Here is a 19,754-nt window from a genome sequence, read left to right on the forward strand (position 1 = left end):
AGCAAAAAAGGAACATTAACAGGTTGAGACAGTATTGTTTTTTTCCTCCCAACCTGTTTGATTTATTTGCAAAAAAAACTTTTACTAGAGGAAGAAAATAATTCTACTGTCACTAAAAAAATAATTTGGGTAACCATTGAAGAGCATTCCCAGAAATAACACCATTTTACCTTTTGTGATTAGCATACTCAATTTGGGAAATTTCTGATTCTTTTCTTTTTTCTCTTCTTGTCTCTTCTCATCACTTCTTTCCCTCTCCCTCTCTCCGCCTTCCCTCATCTTTCTTTCCTTTCTTCCTCCCCCCCCGCCCCCGGAAGCTGCAGATTACCCTTTAGTCACCACAGGTGGTGAGTTCAGGATTCTAACCATCTTTCTTTTTCTTTTTAAATTGAGTTATAATTAATATGGGCTTCCCTGGTAGCTTCAATCTGCCTGCAATACAGGAAACCCCAGTTTGATTCCTGGGTCAGGAAGATCCCTTGGAGAAGGGATAGTATGCTCCTCACTCCAGTATTCTTGAGCTTCTTTGGTGGCTCAGACAGTAAAGAATCCACCTGCAATGCGGGAAACCTAGGTTCAATCCCTGGGTTGGGAGGATCCCCTGGAGGAGGGAATGGCAACCCACTCTGGTATTCTTGCCTGGAAAGTCCCCATGGACAGAGGGACCTGGTGGGCTACAGTCCGTGTGGTCACAAAAAGTTGGACACGACTGAGCGACTAAGCACAGCACAGCAGCATATAATTAATATATAGTATTACATTTGTTTCAGGTGTACAACATAGTGATTTGATATTTTTTATAGATTATGAAATGATCACTACAATAATCCAGCTTTCATCTGTCACAATACAAATTTGTTATGGTATCATTGACTGTATTCTCTATAGGTTCATTTACATCCCTGTGATATATTTATTTTATAACTGGAAGTTCACACTTAATTCCCTTTACTGACTTTGTCTGTCCATCCTCCCACAATCACCTCTCTACTGTTTGACAGCCACTTGTTTGTTCTCCACGTCTGTGAGTCTGTTTCTGTTTTGTTTGTTCGTTTGCTTTGTTTTGTAGATTCTATGTATAAGTGAAATCATACGGTACGCATTTTTCTCTGTCTGACTTATTTCACTTAGCACAGTATCCTTCAGTTTTTCTGTGTTGCTGCCACTGAGGTTTCATTCTTTTTTATGGCTGAGTTGTCTTCCTTTGTATGTGTGCGTCAGTGTATAGTATTTTTTAAATTCATTTATCTGATGATAAACATTTAGGTTGCTTCCATATCTTGGCTGTTGTAAATAGTGGTGCAATGAAAGGAGGGATACATATATATATATATTTTTTTGATTTACTGTTTCTGTTGAAGTAGAAGTAGAATTCCTGGATCATATGGTAGTTCTATTTTTAGTTTTTTGAGTAATCTTCATACTATTTTCCATAATGGCTGCACAGATTTACATTCTCAACGTCCACGCACAGTGCTTCCCTTTTTGCCCACCTTCTCACCACCACTTGTTGTTTCTTGTCTTTCTTTTTATTTATTTATTTATTTTTGGTTTTGCCATACATCAACATGCATCCGCCACGGGTGTACACGTGTTCCCCATCCTGAACCCCCCTCCCACCTCCCTCCCCATACCATCCCTCTGGGTCATCCCAGTGCACCAGCCCCAAGCTTCCAGTATCCTGCATCGAACCTGGACTGGCGATTCATTTCTTATATGATATTATACATGTTTTAATGCCATTCTCCCCCTTCCCTCTCCCACAGAGTCCAAAAGACTGTTCTATACATCTGTGTCTCTTTTGTTGTCTCGCATACAGGGTTGTCATTACCATCTTTCTAAATTCTATATATATGCGTTAGTATACTGTATTGGTGTTTTTCTTTCTGGCTTACTTCACTCTGTATAATAGGCTCCAGCTTCATCTACCTCATTAGAACTGATTCAAATATATTCTTCTTAATGGCTGAGTAATACTCCATTGTGTATATGTACCACAGCTTTCTTATCCATTCGTCTGCTGATGGACATCTAGGTTGCTTCCATGTCCTGGCTATTATAAACAGTGCTGTGATGAACATTGGGGTACATGTGTCTCTTTCAATTCTGGTTTCCTCAGTGTATATGCCCAGCAGTGGGATTGCTGGGTCGTATGGCAGTTCTATTTCCAGTTTTTTAAGGAATCTCCACACTGTTCTCCATAGTGGCTGTACTAGTTTGCATTCCCACCAACAGTGTAAGAGGGTTCCCTTTTCTCCACACCCTCTCCAGCATTTATTGCTTGTAAACTTTTGGATCGCAGCCGTTCTGACTGGCGTGAAATGGTATCTCATTGTGGCTTTGATTTGCATTTCTCTGATAATGAGTGATGTTGAGCATCTTTTCATGTGTTTGTTAGCCATCTGTATGTCTTCTTTGGAGAAATGTCTATTTAGTTCTTTGGCCCATTTTTTGATTGGGTCGTTTCTTGTCTTTTTGATAGCCATTCTAACTGGTGTGAGGTGATAATCTCATTGTGGTTTTGATTTGCATTTCCCTGCTGATTCATGATGTTAACATTTTTCATGTGCATATTGGCCATCTGTATATCTTCTTTGAAACATGCCTATTTAGGTTCTCTATGTATTTTTTAATCAGGTTGTTTATTTTTTTGACATTGAGTTCTATGAGTTCTTTATACATTTTGGGTACCAACCCCTTATCAGAAATATCATTTGCAAGTATCTTCTCCAAATCAGTGTTACTTTTTTGTTTTGTTGGTAGTTTCCTTTGTTGTTCAAAAAGCTTTTTAGCTTTATATATAGTTCCATTTGTTTATTTTTGCTTCTTTGTTGCCCTTTCCTGAGCAGGTATATCCAAAAAAAATTGGTAAGACTAATGTCAAAGAGATTACTGCCTGTAATTATTTTTTTTCTAGGAGTTCTATGCTTTCAGGTCTTATATTTAAGTTTTTATCCATTTTGAGCTTATTTTTTTATATAACATGAGAAAGTGGTACACTTTCATTCATTTGCATGTAGCTGTCCAATTTTCCGAACACTATTCATTAAAGATACTCTTTTCCCTATCGTTTATTCTTGCCTCCTCTGTCATAGATTAATAGACCCTGTGAGCGTTGGTTTATTTCTGTGATCTCTGTTCTGTTTCATTGACCCACGTGTCCATTTTTGTTCCAATACCATAGTGTTTTGGTTACTATAGCTTTGTAGTTTAGTGTCAAGTCTGGCAGCCTGATACTTTCAACTTTGTTGTACTTTCTCAAGATTGTTTTGGCTTAAAAATGAGACAGTGTTCAGAGTCTCTGAGTTTCAAGAAGCAGTAGAGTGAGGATATATCATAAAGAGCAAAAACCTTCCCCTTTTGTTTTCTTCTTTTTTAATTCTCTGATTTTCTTGATTATGCTGTACAAGGTGATCCAGTGTATTATAGGAAAAAAATATTATGGCTTATTTTTTCTTTAAAAAATAGAAATTAAGCTTTACTAATATTCAATTTAATAAGTAAAGAGTAGTTCTTATATATAATTCATAAACAGGTATCTTAGGGGTATGTACTCAAAACTTTTTTTTACTGTCCATTTCTCTGTCAGTCAAGGTAGGCAACCCTAAGACACAGAGATCTTCCTGTACCTCTCAGGAAAGATTGTTAAATTTAGGGTGACATTTGATATATGGACTATTAAATTCTTGGGCTTCCTTGGTGGCTCAGTGATAAAGAATCCACCTGCCAATGAAGGAGCCATGGGTTCAATCCTTCGGTTGGGAAGGTTCCCTAGAGAGTAAATAGCAACCCACCCTGGTAGTCTTGCCTGAGAAATCCCATGGGCAGAAGAGCCTGAGTTGGACATGGCCTATTGACTGAGTACACAAGCAAGTTTGTACAAGAATTAAGTGGGATAAACAAAAAGTATAATATTTTTGCAGAACTCTTAATATCTTAATTATGATTACCTTTTCTTTTAATGTGGTATAGTATCAAATATATAAATAAAGAATACTCAGTCTTTCACTGTGAGTATGAATATATATACAAGAATATTTCCTTGTGTTTATATGTTTCATTGAATTTGTGGTGGAACTGTAAATTTAAAGAAATAGATATTTCTTATCTAATTTGTTAACAGTACTTAATGCTTAAATAACTGTTCTGAGATTTTGTTGTGCTTTTAATATAAGATCATATTGACCCTGGAAATTATTCCAGGATTAGTTAATCATAATTTCATCACAGAGTAGAGAAATGAAAGCGCACTAGGTCAAGGAACAAGAGCACAGGATTGTATGGTTATTGAGATCTTTTTTACTGGTTTCCCTAAATTTGTTTTCCTTTTGATCAAAGAAATTGACAAAAGATATTCTGTGATCATGGATAGAAATACTGAGTATTGTTAAGATATCAATACCCTTCAAACCAATCTACAGATTCAATGCAATGTCTGTGAAAATTCCAATGTCCTTTTTCGCAAAAATGGAAAATCAGGCACTCCTAATCATATGAAATGGCATGAAGCCCCTAAAAGTCAACACAGTGTTGAAATAAAACAAGTTTGGGAAAGTCACACTTCCCAATTTCAAAACTTACTACAAAGCTACAGTGATCGAAGCTGTGTGGTACTAGAGTTAGTGTAAGCATATGGATCAATGGAATAGAATTGAAAGTTCAGAAATAAACTCATACATCTATAGCAAAGTGATTTTTAACATGAGTTTAATATCCATTTAATTGGGAAAGAATTTTCTCTTCAACAGATGGTGCTGGGACAACTGGATTTTCCCATGCAAAAGAATGAATTTGGACCCCTACATCACACCATGAACAAAAATTAACTCAAAATTAATAAGTGACCTAAATGTAAGGGCTAGAACCATAAAATTCTTACAGGAAAATGTGTGTAAATCTTCATGACCTTGAATTTGCAGTGGATTTTTAGATACGACATCAAAAGCACAAGTAGCTAGAGAGAAAATACGTAAGTTGGACTTCATCAAAATTAAAAACTTCTGTGCATCAATGTGGAGAAGGCAATGGCACCCTACTTCAGTACTCTTGCCTGGAAAATCCCATGGACGGAGGAGCCTGGTGGGCTGCAGTCCATGGGGTCGCTAAGAGTCGGACACGACTGAGCGACTTCACTTTCGCTTTTTACTTTCATGCATTGGAGAAGGAAATGGCAACCCACTCCAGTGTTCTTGCCTGGAGAATCCCAGGGACAGAGGAGCCTAATGGGCTGCTGTCTCAGGGGTCGCACAGAGTCGGACACGACTGAAGCGACTTAACAGCAGCAGCAGCAGTGCATCAATGGGTATTGTCAGGAAAATGAAAAAAAAAAAAAAAAAAACCCAAAGAATGGGAGGAAAATATTTGAAAATCATATAATTGATAAATGTTTAATATCTAGAATATGTAAAGACTACAACAAAAAGACAAACAACTGAATTCAATAATGGGCAAAGGACTTAAGCAGATATTTATACAAAGAATATATACAAATAACCAGTAAGCCCATGAAAAATGCTCATCATTATAGTGATTGGGGAAATGCAAATCAAAACCAGAATGAGATATTACTTTACAGCTACTAGGATAGTTATACTTTGAAGAAAGGAAAATAGCAAGTGTTGGCAAGAATTTAAAGAAGTTGAAACCTTCGTACATGATGGTGGAAATATAAAATGATAAATCCACTGTGGAAAACAGCTTGACATTCCTCAAAAAGCTAAACAGAATTACCATACATGCCACCAATTCTCCTTTTAGGTATATACCCAGACACCAGGTCCTCAAAGAGATACTTACATGCCAGTTTTCACTGCAGCATCATTTATAGTAAGCAGAAGATGTAAACATCCCAAGAGTTCATCAGCAGGTAAATGGATGAACAAAAAGTGGCATATATGGACATGGGAGCATTAGCCATAAAAAAGAATGAAGTTGGAGTCTTGAAAACGTTATGCCCAGTGTGAAGTTCAAGTCTTGAAAACCTTATGCTCAGTGGAAGAATCTAGACATAAAAAGACAAATATTTTCTGATGTGAAGTATCTAGAATATGCAAGTTCCTAGAGGCAGAAAGTAGAATGAGAGTTTCCAGGGACCGCTGGTAGGGGTAGGAAACTGTGAAAGATGAGAGTTATGGTTTAACTGTAACAAAGTTTCTGTTTGTGGTGAAGAAATAGTTTTAGAAATAGATAGTTTTGATAGCTGCATTGCATTATGATGTAACTGATGCCACTGAATTGTACACTTAAAATAAGTTGAAATATTGCATTTTATTTTATATGTGTGTGTGTGTGTGTGTGTGTATATATATATATATATATATATATTTTTTTTTTTTTTTACCATAGTAAAAAATTAAAAAAAAAAATACTAGGGCTGTAACAATCCTGTCAATCTTGTGTCAGGTTAGTCTGTGATATACTTTGGGTTTATGTTGCTTATTATTAAAATTCATACTTCTTGCAGCACTATTAAAAGATGAAAGAAGGAGAAATGACACATATGAAAAAAGAAAAGGGAAGAAAAAGAAGTAGGTAGCTTTTAGTGAAATGTTTCAAAACCTCCAGTCACTTATTTCCTTCACATGAATAGTTGTGAGGTTGCAGAGCCTTACCTCAGGGCCATTGCAATCTAAAATCTTTGAGATGAATGCCTTTGACAAGTCAAGTCACAAAATGACTCTTTTGGGTATGAGGGCAATGTCTACCCCCATGATATTTTAAAGAATAAAGATACTTCCTTTTTTTTTCCTTAAAGGAGAACTAATAATTACTCTAATGACTATCAGAAAATCAGGAGATAGATTCAAAGACCACTACTGGTTTTTGTTTGCTAAAATATCTCCTTGTTGCTGCTTACCATGCTCATGCTTTCATTACTTTCTTGAACATGTGGAAAATAGTTATCACTGTTTCAATGTTCATATTCTGCTAACTGTCATCTGTGTAATTTTTGAGTCTGTTTCTATTGATTGGTTTTTTTCCTCATTATGGATTGTATTTTCTGGCTTTTGTTTGTGGCTGACTGTTTTAAAGGTGCCAAATATTGGGAATTTTTTTGTTTTTGATGAGTGCTGGATATTTTTGGTTTTCATAAATATTCTTGAGCTTTTTTTCTGGGATACAATTATGCCATTTGAAAATAATATTTTTATTTCTTCTGAGGTTTGCTTTTATGCTTTTCTGGCTGGAGCATCCAGAACAACCTTTAGGACAAAGCTTGTTTTTCCCCAGTGCTGAAGACTCTGCCTAATTCCTGATGTGGACAAGGTTTTTCCACTCTGGCTGGTGGGAGTGCCAGTTATCCGCTGCCCTCTGTGACTCTGACAGTCGTTCTACCTGCTCCTTCCCGGTGGTCATTCCCCTTGCCTTGGGTACTTTTGTCGCATGGATGTGCTGATACGGACTCCGGTGATGACACGAGGAAAGATGTCTCCTGGTTTCCTGCTTTTCTCACTGTGAACCTGACTTTTCTCCCATCCTCTGCTTTGCTAATTTCAGCTGACTTGGCTTCTTCTGACTGTCAACTCTACCTTCTCAACTCAGGGATTCTTCTGGGATCTACCTGGGTTACCCCCAGCCACCCTACTATGGCATGAAAACTCTCTCCAGGAACTATGCTGGGGCAGTTGTAAGAATTATTTTGTTTTCTTTCTGTCTCTCTAAGATCACTACACTGCTATTGCCCAGTTTCTTAAAAAGTTTGTTTTTTTCACACATTTTGTCTAGTTGTTTTAGTTACTTAAAGCGGGAGAGTGAATTTAATCCCTGTTAGTTTACAATGCCCACTCTAGATTTTAAGCTGAGATGAAATTCTCTTTCAGTCTTCCACTCACTTGAATGATATTTTTAGAAGCTCTGGAAGTTGAGACTTACCTCAAGTGCCTCTAATCAAGATAACTATGTTATTCCAGCTTTGTTTCTTTTTTTTTTTTTTCAATTGGAGAGGCAAAAAGATTAAGAAAAAAGAATTCCAGTGTGGCTGGAGAATTTGACTCATGGGTAAAGCTCAAAAACCAAATGTGCTTGGCTTTTCCAAATTATGTATCCCCACAGCATATTGCCAGGAGGGAATAGTAGTCTACAGGGACTCTCACATTGTCCACATCAAGGAGAAACAGTAACTTGTTTAGATTAGTCACTAAGGAAAAAGTTAAGGGGAATAATTGACTATATAAATATTCATGATGAGTTATTCAGAAGGGAAAGTATTGCTTCTAAACTTAAACAGAATTTTGTAACTGAGGAAGTTGTCAAAAGTCTTGAGATAAACTTACTTAAAGACTTAACACATAGAACAAAACCTCAAATTTTGAAGTGATCATGGGCATTTGTTACAAACAGATCAAGTTTTAATAGCTAGTTTGCTGTTTATTATCCATATGACCTTGAGCAAAAAATTTGATCTTTCCAAGCCTTGGTTTCTTATTCTGCGAAATGGGGATCATTTCATCTACCATGTAAGGTTTCTTTTAAAAATTACCTGGTACCATGTGTTTGAATTACTTTAACAGTTCTTGGCACATTCACTGTGCTCAAAAATATTTATTCCCTTCTTTTACATCAGGTTTATACTTAACCGTAGGAGCCTTTTCTAAACTTTCTGATTTGAATTCCCTTGTAGCTGGCAGTTCCACAACACCTGCTTGTCTCAATCGTGACAAACACCATTTTCCTCTCAAATAAAATCCTCCTTATACTCTGTTTTCTCAAACCTGAACTCTTTTATTTCCCTATCTCCATACTGGGTCTCAGAGCTATTACCTTCAAACTTGAACTGTTTTCCTTCCTCTTCCTGTTTAACGTAGTCACTCTATTTCTGAGGAAGCATTTGGCTATGATCATCTTCACCTTTACATGACTGATGTTCAAATGCCCTTATCATTTCTTACATAGATGATTACCGTGATTACTGTGATTACTGTGGCCTCCCAATGATAGAATCTGACCCAGCTCTGTTTTCTTTGCCCTGTTACTCTACAAAGCTTCCACAGTTGTTGTTTTTTAAAAATATTTATTTACTTACTTTCTTTATTGGTTGCACCAGATCTTGGTTTTGGCATGCAAAGTCTTAGTCATTCATGTGGGATCTAGTTCCCTAATCAGGGATCGAACTTGAGCCCCCTGCGTTGAGAACATGGAGTCCCAGCCACTGGACTGGATAAGTCCCAACAGTTGTTTTTCTGAGAGTCAGAACTCACTATTAAACCATCTTGTTTAAGATCCTGCAGACGAAGTCCCACACTCCTGAGGCTATTAGCAGAATCTTCCACCAGGATGTATGAAGCTACCGCTTCATCTTCCCTTTCTTCCTCTACTTCCCTGTGGTTTATACCTTCTACTTGTTTCTTCTGGAGTACTCTTTTTTTTTTTTTTTTTCTTCTTCTGTAGCCCAATTTCACTTCTAGCAGACTCTTCCTGCCACCACCCTGTGGAAATAAACTCCTTTAATGCTTTATTCAGATAACTACATGGATGTGACTAATCTATCTCTGAAAGAATTTGGGGTCAAGATTTTAATTGTGAAAAGGCAGACAAGTATTTCATACTTTTAAAATGTTCAAGATGTTAAAAGAATTGAAACATTTCAAGTTAGGTCAAAGGGGAATTCTCGTAACTATTATGTAATACAGTTCTCTAATCTTATTGCTCTGTAGCTCTTTAGTTCATTTAATACCACAGTTGATGCATTTTTTCTGCTGCTTTTTGAGATGTCCCTTCTCGTATCTCGAATCTCCCAGGTTTCGGGGTTTTTAATGGTTTGTCTAGCCCACTGTCCCAACACCCATCCATCTGTGCAAGCATCTGTCCTAGCCTCCTTTCTTCCCACCCAGCACCCAAACTTTATTGCCAGGTTTACTAGTTACTATTAAGGAAGAAACGGTCACAGTCCACACCATCAATGAACTTCCCTGTATTTAAGTAGAAAATCTAATCCAGACCTGTTACACACTCTTGGTATTCTGTTTCTCCTTTCTTTTCTTTTTCTATTTTTGCCATATTTTCATTTTCCCTACCATTTTGTTTATGTCTTTTGCATTTCCTGTATCGTATTTTTCTGTGTTTTCTTGGATACACCAGTGTTTCGATTGTCCAGGAATATTTATCTAATACCTTCTAAGTGTCAGGTGTAGTTCTGGACACTTGAGGTTGAGTGGGGAACAAGATGAAACCTTTGGCTTCATGAAGCTTCTACTGTATTGAGGAAGGCAAACAGCAAACCTGAGAGCAAACGATAGCATTATTTTTGATGTAATACATTTTACGAAGTAAACAAAGCAGTAGTGGGGGGTGTGGCAGAGTGTTGCCACTTTAACTGGAGTAATTGAATTAGTCCTTTTTGTTTGGTGATGTTTAAACTGAAGCCTGAATGATGAAAGGGGGGAAGAATATTGAGGCAAGATAAGTGACAAGATCATGGCCTTGACTCAGGGGTAAGCCTGACATGTTTAAATGTGAGGGGTGGGGCAGGCCTTTGTGGCTAGAGCAGAGGGAATGAATACAGGAGCTGATCACATGATATTTTCTAGTTCATAGTAAGGCGGCTATAGACTCTCTTGGTTTCCTGGGCAACTGTATGCATAATCTCAAACCAGGAAACTTAAAACAATAAATTTATTATTATCTTGTAGTTTTTAAGGCTAGAGGTCCAGCATTAAGTATTGGCAGGGCCATGATTTCTCTGAAGTCTCAGAAAGGAGTCCTTCCTTTGCTCTACTGGCTTCTGGTTGCTTCTTAAAATCCTTGATGATACTTGGCTTATAACCACCTCACTTTAATGTGTGCCTCTATTCACATGGCCTTTTACTCTATTTGTAGCTCTGTACATCTGATTTCCTTATAAGGAGAGCAGTCATTGGATTTAGGTTCCACCTAAATCCAGTATGACCTCAACTTAATTGCACCTGCAAAGTCCCTGTTTTCAAACAAGTTCATTTATATCAGTCAGGGTTCTCAAGAGAAACAGAGTCATAAAATGTATAGACTTGAACAGTTATGGAGGTTCACAAGTCTCAAAATGTACAGTCAGCAAGCTGGGGACCTAGGAGAGCTGATGGTTAGTTCCAGTCTGAGCCCCAAAGTCTGAGAACCAGAAAGACTGGAGGGCTTGACACCCCAGAAAAGTCTGTGTGTCAGTCTGTCTGAGCCTGAAAGTGGGGGGGGGGGGAAACTGTTTCACTTTGAAGGCTGAGTCAAGGGAATTCCCTCTTAATTTGAGTACAGCCATCCCTTATGTTCTATTAAACAGATTGGATGAGGCCCACTTACATTATGCTTTACTTACAGTATGCTTTACTCATCCTGTTAGTTTAAATGTTAAACTCATCCAAAAACACCCTCAGAGTAACACCCAGACTAACATTTGAGCAGATATCTGGTTACCCAGTGGCACAATGAAGTCAATGCATAAAATTAACCCTCACAATCACATTCTTAGGTTCCAAGAAGGCCCTGTAATTTTAGGGGGACACTATTTAACCTACCATATAAGTTAATATTTAAAAAGCCTCTCAAAGGTGTTAGAAGGAATGTTGTAATTTTTATTTTAAAATGTTTACTTTTCCTTTTATGTGAATAACTGCAGATAAAAATGAGAGCAAGAATGAAATTAGGGGGAAAAGCCCGAAGGCTGCTGAATAGAGATGAGAGCTGGTAACAACTTGAAATGGATTGTAACAGGTTGAAAATTGAATTTGGAAGTGACCGTTTCCACCCGTGATGTTTTTTCAAGTTGTGCCCACGTTTTTACTTCCACTAGTGGTTCATTTCTCTACTTATATATATTTTTCATCTTTATAAGTTATCAGTAATCTTTATCTCCAAGGCACATTTCTTAAGATTAAAATTTTAGGTTCTTTTAATTGTCATTGTTTTCTAAAACACTACAGAAAACAAATGAACTCGTCTTGTGACCTTTGTAAGAAATATACTTGGCCATGTGATTCTTAGCATGATCCTTCTACTTTTCACTCCCAAGAAGAAAAAGTATAACATGAGGGTGGATAGGCAGGGATGTCAGACACGCATGATAATTTGGAAGAATTTTAAAATACTGTTTTTAAATTAGCCCTAGGGTCAGAGCTTACATTTTCCTCTGGGGTGAAGCACACATCCATCACATGCTTAGGGAGCCGTAATAGTAGCCATGGCCTCTCTGTGTAGATCTCTAATGAAAGGAGTACATCTATTTTGGATGGATAACCGATTTTTGAAATCCCTTGTTCTAGGTAAGATGTTAAAACAGAAATTTTAACTTCATGGGTTTAATGAGTAGCTTCAATAATAGCTTAGTGACAGAGATGGAAAGCAAGTCAGGTGGGGGGCAATGAGAGGAGTAGAATGAGCATGCATTCAATGACTGTCTGCTGGCGGACTTGAGTGTCAACAGCAGCATCCTCCTTCCTGGAAAATGTCTTTCAGCGACGCGCCCCATTACTGTGTCTGCGGCCCGCGCAGCTCGGAGACCGAGGTACAGTGTGTTTGTAAGAAAGCTCCTCTTTACAACTTAATGAGTTCGAGGTAGGTGATTTGCGGAGATTGCTGCAACAGTGGTCAAATCTGGGAAAAAACAAAAAAACAAATGCAAAGACCATGTTAAACAGGAGATAGCTTATAATGAGCCTGGAAATCACATATCCGATAGCCAACTGTCTGGAATTTCTTCATACTCTTGTCTTCTCGTGGAAACCACTAAATACTTTTTCTAACTCTGTTTTCTCAGTCCCTCTATACCTCTCATTTCTATGTAATACACAGAAAATATGAATGAATTGGCAACTCTATCACTTAAAGAAATAAGAATTTCTTAAAGAAATAAGCCTTTTTCATTATTCAACAAACATATTTGCCTAAACATGTGTATATGATTGACTTCAAATGCTTTTAAATTCAAGGATGCTTTTATTTATTGAATTAAAAAAACTTAGTTTTTCAAGCCTCATTTTGACTTATACCCTTTTTTAGATTCTGTGGCCACTTTTGCTATATAGTTTGGACAATGTATGCAATCTCTGTCCAAGCAACAAAAATGGAAGCCCCTTTCCTCTCATTATAAATTGGGGAAGCATAGAAAGTTAAAATTCAACTTGATTTCATCAAATGGTTCAGTGGTCAGGACATCATCACCTATCTGCTTTCCAGAGCCCTTTCTTCATGCTGTCTGTCTCCTGTAACATGAGAAAACAATAATAATTCCTAGATGCACATTTGTAAACAAATAGCTATAGAAACATAAAACATTTCTAACAGTAAAAAAGCTATTTTTAAATACTTATTTCATTTTTATAGGATAATCTGGGACTTTCCTGGTGGCTCAGGTGGTAAAGAATCTGCCTGCAATCCCTGGGTTGGGAAGATCCCCTGGAGAAGGGAATGGCAACCCACTCTTGCCTGGAAAATCCCATGGACAGAGGAGTCTGGTGGGGCCACATTCCTTGGCGTCACAAAGAGTTGGACACAACTGAGCTACTAACACAATAATGTAGCATAATCTATTGTTGCCCATGGTTTAAGTTGTTCATGGAATTTGTGACTTGGAAAAATGTTAAAACTATCAAATATTTTCAGCTTTTAAATATATACTTAGATTAAGTATAAATGACAGAGACTTTTCTGGATTTTTGGTTAGCAAGGCCTGAGGCATGTGGTATGTGACCTGAGTGTCAGTGAAACCCTGCTTCTCTGCCCTGTGGCTGGTCTCAAAACTTCTGTTATACCTCTGTCTGATGGTGAAGGACCAGGAGTAGCATCCCACTGAACACAGGGCCTTAGCAGATTCTTGGGCTTATAGAACTGGACCAAGGAGAAATCACTTTATTTCAGAAACGTTTCTGTTCAAGTTTTCCAGCAATGATTGAAGGGAGCTGGCAATCGGCCAAGAAAAATATAGTGGAGAAAGGAGTTAGAGGGGAGGAAATGTCAACGCCATGGACATTTGGCAAAGTAGATTAGAAGAGTTTTTCTACGAACTTTTCTGCTAGGTCCAGAAATTATAGCTGAATGCCACACACACACACACACACAAAATGGTGAGTTCAAATGTGGGTAGCCTCTGACTCTCTAGTTCTATATGCTTTCTAGCAAAAGTTGAAACTCCAGTGGGCCTTTAACGTACATGAGGATCTTGGGTCTGTTCCTTCATGTGTCTGTCTGTGCTCGTGCGTGCATGCATGCGTGTGTATGTGAGGGGGGTGTTGTAAGGCAGGGTTCTTAAATGCTTTGTTGCATTATGTTAATTCCTCGGCAGTGCAATCAAATTCATGTCGTAATTAAAGCTGTCAGTTGGAAGGCAAGCCAATCGCCACGAAAACACAGCATAACAAATGAAGTGAAATGATTCTGCGTGTAGCTATACAATGCTTCACCAGGCATGAAATTAAATAAGTAATTTGATGTTGACATCAGAAATTGAAATGATACCCACTGTTCCCTCATTCAGTCAGACCTGCATAAACAATAGCCAGAACAAATATGCACAACAAAGCTCTCTTCTCCACCCAGCTCCCTGAGTAATGTACAATATATATGCAAAATGAGTATAACAGAGCTTCCCGGGACCTGAAGGATGTCATTTTCTTGGTATACAATAAGATGATATGTATGTGGGGGTGGGGAGGTGGGCTTGAAGGGGTCCTTCTGCTTCTTGGATAAAAAATACATTTGCAGAAAGGGGGGGGAAACACTGAAATAAACAAATCCCATGCTCTCTCTGAGTAATTCATTCTAAAATGAGTTTGCCTCCCAGGGGCACAACTCCAGGCTGGTGGAGATCTAACTTGGCTTTTGCCTTCCTGTGTTCTGCCATGGGTGGGGGAGTAGGGGTGGTGGGTGCTGAAAACAGGTGATGCCATCACATGGCTAATCATTGCTCTGAGGAGCTGTCTCCATGACTACTGTTGCTCTCCCTACGTACCGTTTATAGGAGCACAAATGCAGCAAGGTTTTTGAAAATCCAGTGTCCAGGATCACATATCTAGGTTCTTTATTCCCCCAAGCCTGTCTGGAACACTGAGGGGAAGAAAGTTTTGCTCCAGGTGCTGAATTTAGGAATGCCCTGGAGCTCAATGTCCTTGTTTGATACAGATGCTCTTTGTACTTACAGCACCATTATTTCCTTTTCAAAACTGATATAAAATCAAGAATCATATCTATCTTTGGAGATATGATTTTTGGAGATGTTAAGTTCACCTGAGTCCCATCCCCATACAGTCTAAGCATTCATCGATTTATACATACATTAATTCAACTAATACTTACCAAATGCCTCCTATGTGCAAGGCATTGAGCTAAGTGCTAGGGAAACCAGGATGAGTCAAGCAGAGGGTACATGCTACCTGTGGTTTGCAGAGCAGGGACCAGGCATTTAGGTAGAACAGTTAGAGGTTACCCAAGTAACTGTTGCATCACCGTGGAAGTCCGTTCCCTGTAGGTGGAAGGTGTAACAACCGGCCCAAGCCTGGCAGGGAGAGGCCTTGCTGGTACAAGGATTCCTTGCTGAGACCTGAGGAGTGTCTCAGTGTTAGCGTTCTTTTTGTTTCAAGCTTATCTGGGGCCTCTCTCGTTCATAAAGAGGACACTGCAAATTAAAGAATTTGTAATGAGAGGTTTTAGGGGGAAAAAACAACACAGACAAGTTTAAAATTCAAACCAAGTTCTTTTTTGGGTCTCTTTCCCCTATGAAGTGATGGCCCAGGTACGTCTCAGCATCACTGTTTTTTAGTTCCCTTTGTGTGAGAACTGTGGAAGCCTAAACTGATAACTTTGGTGACTAAAACCTTTAGAAGAATGGTGCTTTTCACCACTTCCCTTTACCCACACATTCTTTGCATTTTAGTCTACTAATTATGTTTACAAAATGTCTCAGTTTTGAAAAGCGCTCTGTGTGTACTAACTGGTGCCTTGAGGGAATAAGCTGGCAAGTAGGTCACACACTGGAAAAGTCATCCAAACCCACTGGGCTTTTTATTTTCAAGTCAGTCTGGGCTCTTTCCTCTTGCCTGCCCCTTTGCGGCCACAAAACTGAGTAGCTTGAGACCAGGGCATTGAATGTCAGCAAGTCAGGGAGGCAGGCTGATGCGTGTCTGTTTAGTCTCAGTGCAGGGCGAAATGCCATCATTAATTCATTACCCAGCTGCCTGTCAAATAAATTGGCAATTACGTCCACCGCAGAAGCTTGGAATTCAGTAAATAGCACGTTAGCATCTCTGAGTTGTTGAGAGATGTAAAGGGGAAAATTAAGCAACACGGTGTTTGTATCAGTAGCAGATGACAAGGGGCCGCGTATACAGGCGATGTGGTGTCGTGATGAAAAGCCTGCGAAGAACTGGTAATGAGCTGTGTGGATTGGAACGTGTTAAAAACCATTGCTGATTTTCCACTTTGTTTTTATGCTTTCTTGCAGAGTTCAGCTCCTTCCAGCTTGGGAACAGGCTACTTCGTAAGTTTTATCTCAACTTCCACATGTGTGCCTCGCGCTGGCATTCATTTTCTTGTGTAATATATACTCATTAGGATGTGAAAAAAAAACGTCCAAGAAATTCCCTCTCAGTCCTGAAGAGCAGACTGATGTCCATCTTTTAACTGAGAGTTGTTTTATTTTTAAAATACATCACCTGCTGGGCACTAGGGTTCACAAGTCAGTCTCAAAAATGTGTCTGGTTCCTAGCACCCAGCACGTTTGCCCCTCACCTGGCAGAGTAAGGAGATACAGGGAATCCTGCTTGACCTGTGCCACCTTTCCTGAAAAATTGGTTTTTTAGTGAGAAGTGTCAAGTGGAAGTGGTCAAGTGGAAGATGGAATTCAATTTATGCAATGAGGTATACATGTTCTTTAAGATCCCTTGAAGAACTGCCCCACTTATGCAATGAATTGCCATATTTTAATTTTTTTGAGAGGTGACTGTATGCTTTCCCTCACAGTCTGAGTAGGTGGCCTTTAGATTTTTTTCCCATCAATCATCAAACTTGTCATTTTATTGACTATAGGTGTATTATTTAATTTTAAGACCTTATTATCTGTCCTTTGGGAAGTGTGTGGATGGTGATACACCTCAGGGCTTAGCCCAATATTTCTCATTCATGAAGAAATTGTCACTTCCATTCCTCTTATCTATAGCTAAATTATCCTTCTTGGATCCAGTAATGCTTTTCAAAATATAAATAAATAAGAATTACACATAAACGTTATTTACACAGTGGGATAACATGCCCATGTAGACATTTGTTGTGATATTTAAAGGAATTTGAAGGAATCTTATTTATGTTCTGAGTGATGAACACAGATACTCTAATATCTGCTCAGCATTTTCAGGGAAAATAATGAAATCATGAAAATAAAGTGGAAAATGGTTACTGATTCTGTTGTGTTGCCTTTAAATTTCTCCCCCCTAAAATGCTAATTACTTTGGCTTTCTTCTGCCCACACATTTCTCTCCTTACATTTACATTAAATCCATGAAAACAAGCATCTTTTCATTGAATAATAAGTCTTTTCCAAGCTTAGATGAAGTGGCATTTATTAAATGTTGATTTTTTTTTTTCTGGTCTTAGCCTATGATACAAAGAGAAAGGGTTGATGATTTCTTGTTACCTGCTTCATACAGTCAGCACACTTATCCTTACTCCTTATTGTGGTTGAATATTCATGCTTATAGAAACAAGCAGGATGCTGAAACAAGATCCTGCTTCAGCAGCCGAAATAACAGAAGTAGTCCCATCTGCCATCTCTTCACACCAGGTTGGATGTGGGTTGAGATGCTGGAAGTAAAATCTGGAGCCTGCCAATGTTTATTCTCTATCCAAAAGCTAAATCCCCCCTCTTTACTTTCTTCAGCAGAAGGAGGCCAATGCCACTGACTCAGCCTCTGATTACTTCCAGACTGAGCATTCAAATATATATATATATATATATATATATATATATTATTGTCAGTAAGAGCACTCTGAAAGAAGAAAATCACCTCTAAAAGTACTGAGAATTTTATTATGCTTTTGGTCACTTACTTTTCTAATTCCAGGAATGTTTATTTTAATTGTGTAACAATAGGTTCTTATGAATCAAAAGTCTTTTGCAATTATAAATCTCAAATACTTTTTACACTTACACAGAGCTGGATGAGTATAAAAGGTTTTTTTACGTACTTTAGAAAAATTATTCTTAATATTACTTTGCTTATATATAAAAATCTGTAGTATTATTAGCTTACATCGAGGAGATACATACCAGATGTAAGTTCAGCTCTCAACTATGACAAAAATGTTCTACATAGAATGTGTTTCCAATAATGGGATTATTATGTTATGAAAGTGCAAAATCCATTGTTATTATTGCCAAGTCCTCATCAAAAAGCATCTTCTGTTTCAGTTTCTATCTCAGCAATATCACATGTAATATTTAATTTCAGGTACTAACTGAAGCATTGGTGAGTTTCACACTTCTAAGTGGAGATAGTATATTTACAATTTTTAGTGATTTCATGCCAATGTATTCTTTGCACTGTTCTTTATGATCTATGATGTCATAATGACCTTTACCTAAGTCTGTAGTGAAGGCTCAGCATCAGGTAAGTGGAATGATGATATTTCGACTTTATCCTTAATCCTCTTCAGCATCACTTTGAAGTGTGGGGAGAAGCAGATTACCTGCAGAGTCAATGAGCTATTAATGCAATTGAACCATAGTGTGAATCCTAGTATAAGAAAACTGAAGGCACTCACCTCTTCAGTTTAACAACGTGAAAATGTTTTCTTAAATACTCTCCCCTTGCCCCAACATTACTCTAACTTCAGAATCTTCTTTGATTTAGACTGTATGCCCCTGTAGAACTTTTAGTGAACTAAGGTAGAATGCCGATCATCGTGTATGCTAATAAAATAGATGCCCACATAACTGTATGCACTTGCAGGTATATATGTACACATGTGTGTGTGTGTACCTTACCCACAGCCAGTATGTTTTACTTTCTTTCGGTTCTTTTCATTAAACAGTAGTAGTAACTTAAAGGCTTTGAAGAATAGACTTTTGTTTCTGATGAAATTGTATTTGTTTATACCTCCTTGGTTTTGTGTTTCATAGATGTCTGCTTAGGTCTGTCACTTTTCCAATCCATTTATAAGCTGAAGATTCGAGAAATGAGAACAGCAGCTAAAATCAGTATTTACATAAGCATATTGCAAAGAATTCTTAAAGTAGACAAAATAGAGAAGGATTGGAACAAACTTTTCACATTTTTGGGAGCTTATGAATAATGTGGGTGTTATACACACAGAGAGACATACATATATATTCATTACATACTCATGCTCAGCTCATATTCTAAATATAAATGGAAGTATAGACTAGTTGGAATATATTTGCTTTTTTATTTTTTTGGCAAGAGTACCAAAACTTGTTGGAGTGTGTAGGATTTTCTTTAAAAAAAAAAAAAAACACCCATTAATGCAATGAACACATTTTTCTTTTCAATTTAAATGTTTTGGCCTATATTTTCTTCTTTTACATGTATTTGAAGTTTTATTATGCATAGCATATAATTAAGAACTTAGAGACAGTACGATATAAAGACTACTTGTATGACCTTGGATGAATTCTTTCTTGTCTCTGAGTCTGTTTCCTCATCTTTACCTACCTAAGAGAGTTGTGAATATTAAATGAGGTAAGATATTTAATGCACACAGAGCAGCTCTCAATAATAGGAAATAATACATGTTTTCTTCTGTGATCCCCACTGTATAGTGTGATGGAATAAATGTGGCCTCAT

At 37.8% G+C, this 19,754-nt stretch overlaps 1 protein-coding gene across 15 annotated transcripts in view; it reads left to right on the forward strand.

Moving 5' to 3' along the window:
* The window catches only part of AUTS2 (activator of transcription and developmental regulator AUTS2), a 1,218,095-nt gene that overhangs the window by 521,684 nt on the left and 676,657 nt on the right, over positions 1-19,754 (forward strand). For 14 of the 15 annotated variants that reach the window (XM_086374668.1, XM_086374650.1, XM_086374654.1 and 11 more), the window contains one exon: positions 16,397-16,432. The exons of the other annotated variant lie outside the window; for it this stretch is intronic. In XM_086374668.1, the coding sequence (XP_086230794.1) occupies positions 16,397-16,432 (36 nt within the window). The remainder of the gene's footprint in view (positions 1-16,396; positions 16,433-19,754) is intronic. 15 annotated transcript variants of the gene reach the window in all.

The sequence above is a fragment of the Bos grunniens genome, chromosome 25, assembly GCF_055505025.1.
Source record: "Bos grunniens cultivar Pamir isolate PY7600 chromosome 25, Bosgru_T2T1.0, whole genome shotgun sequence".
Classification (NCBI taxonomy): Eukaryota; Metazoa; Chordata; class Mammalia; order Artiodactyla; family Bovidae; genus Bos; species Bos grunniens.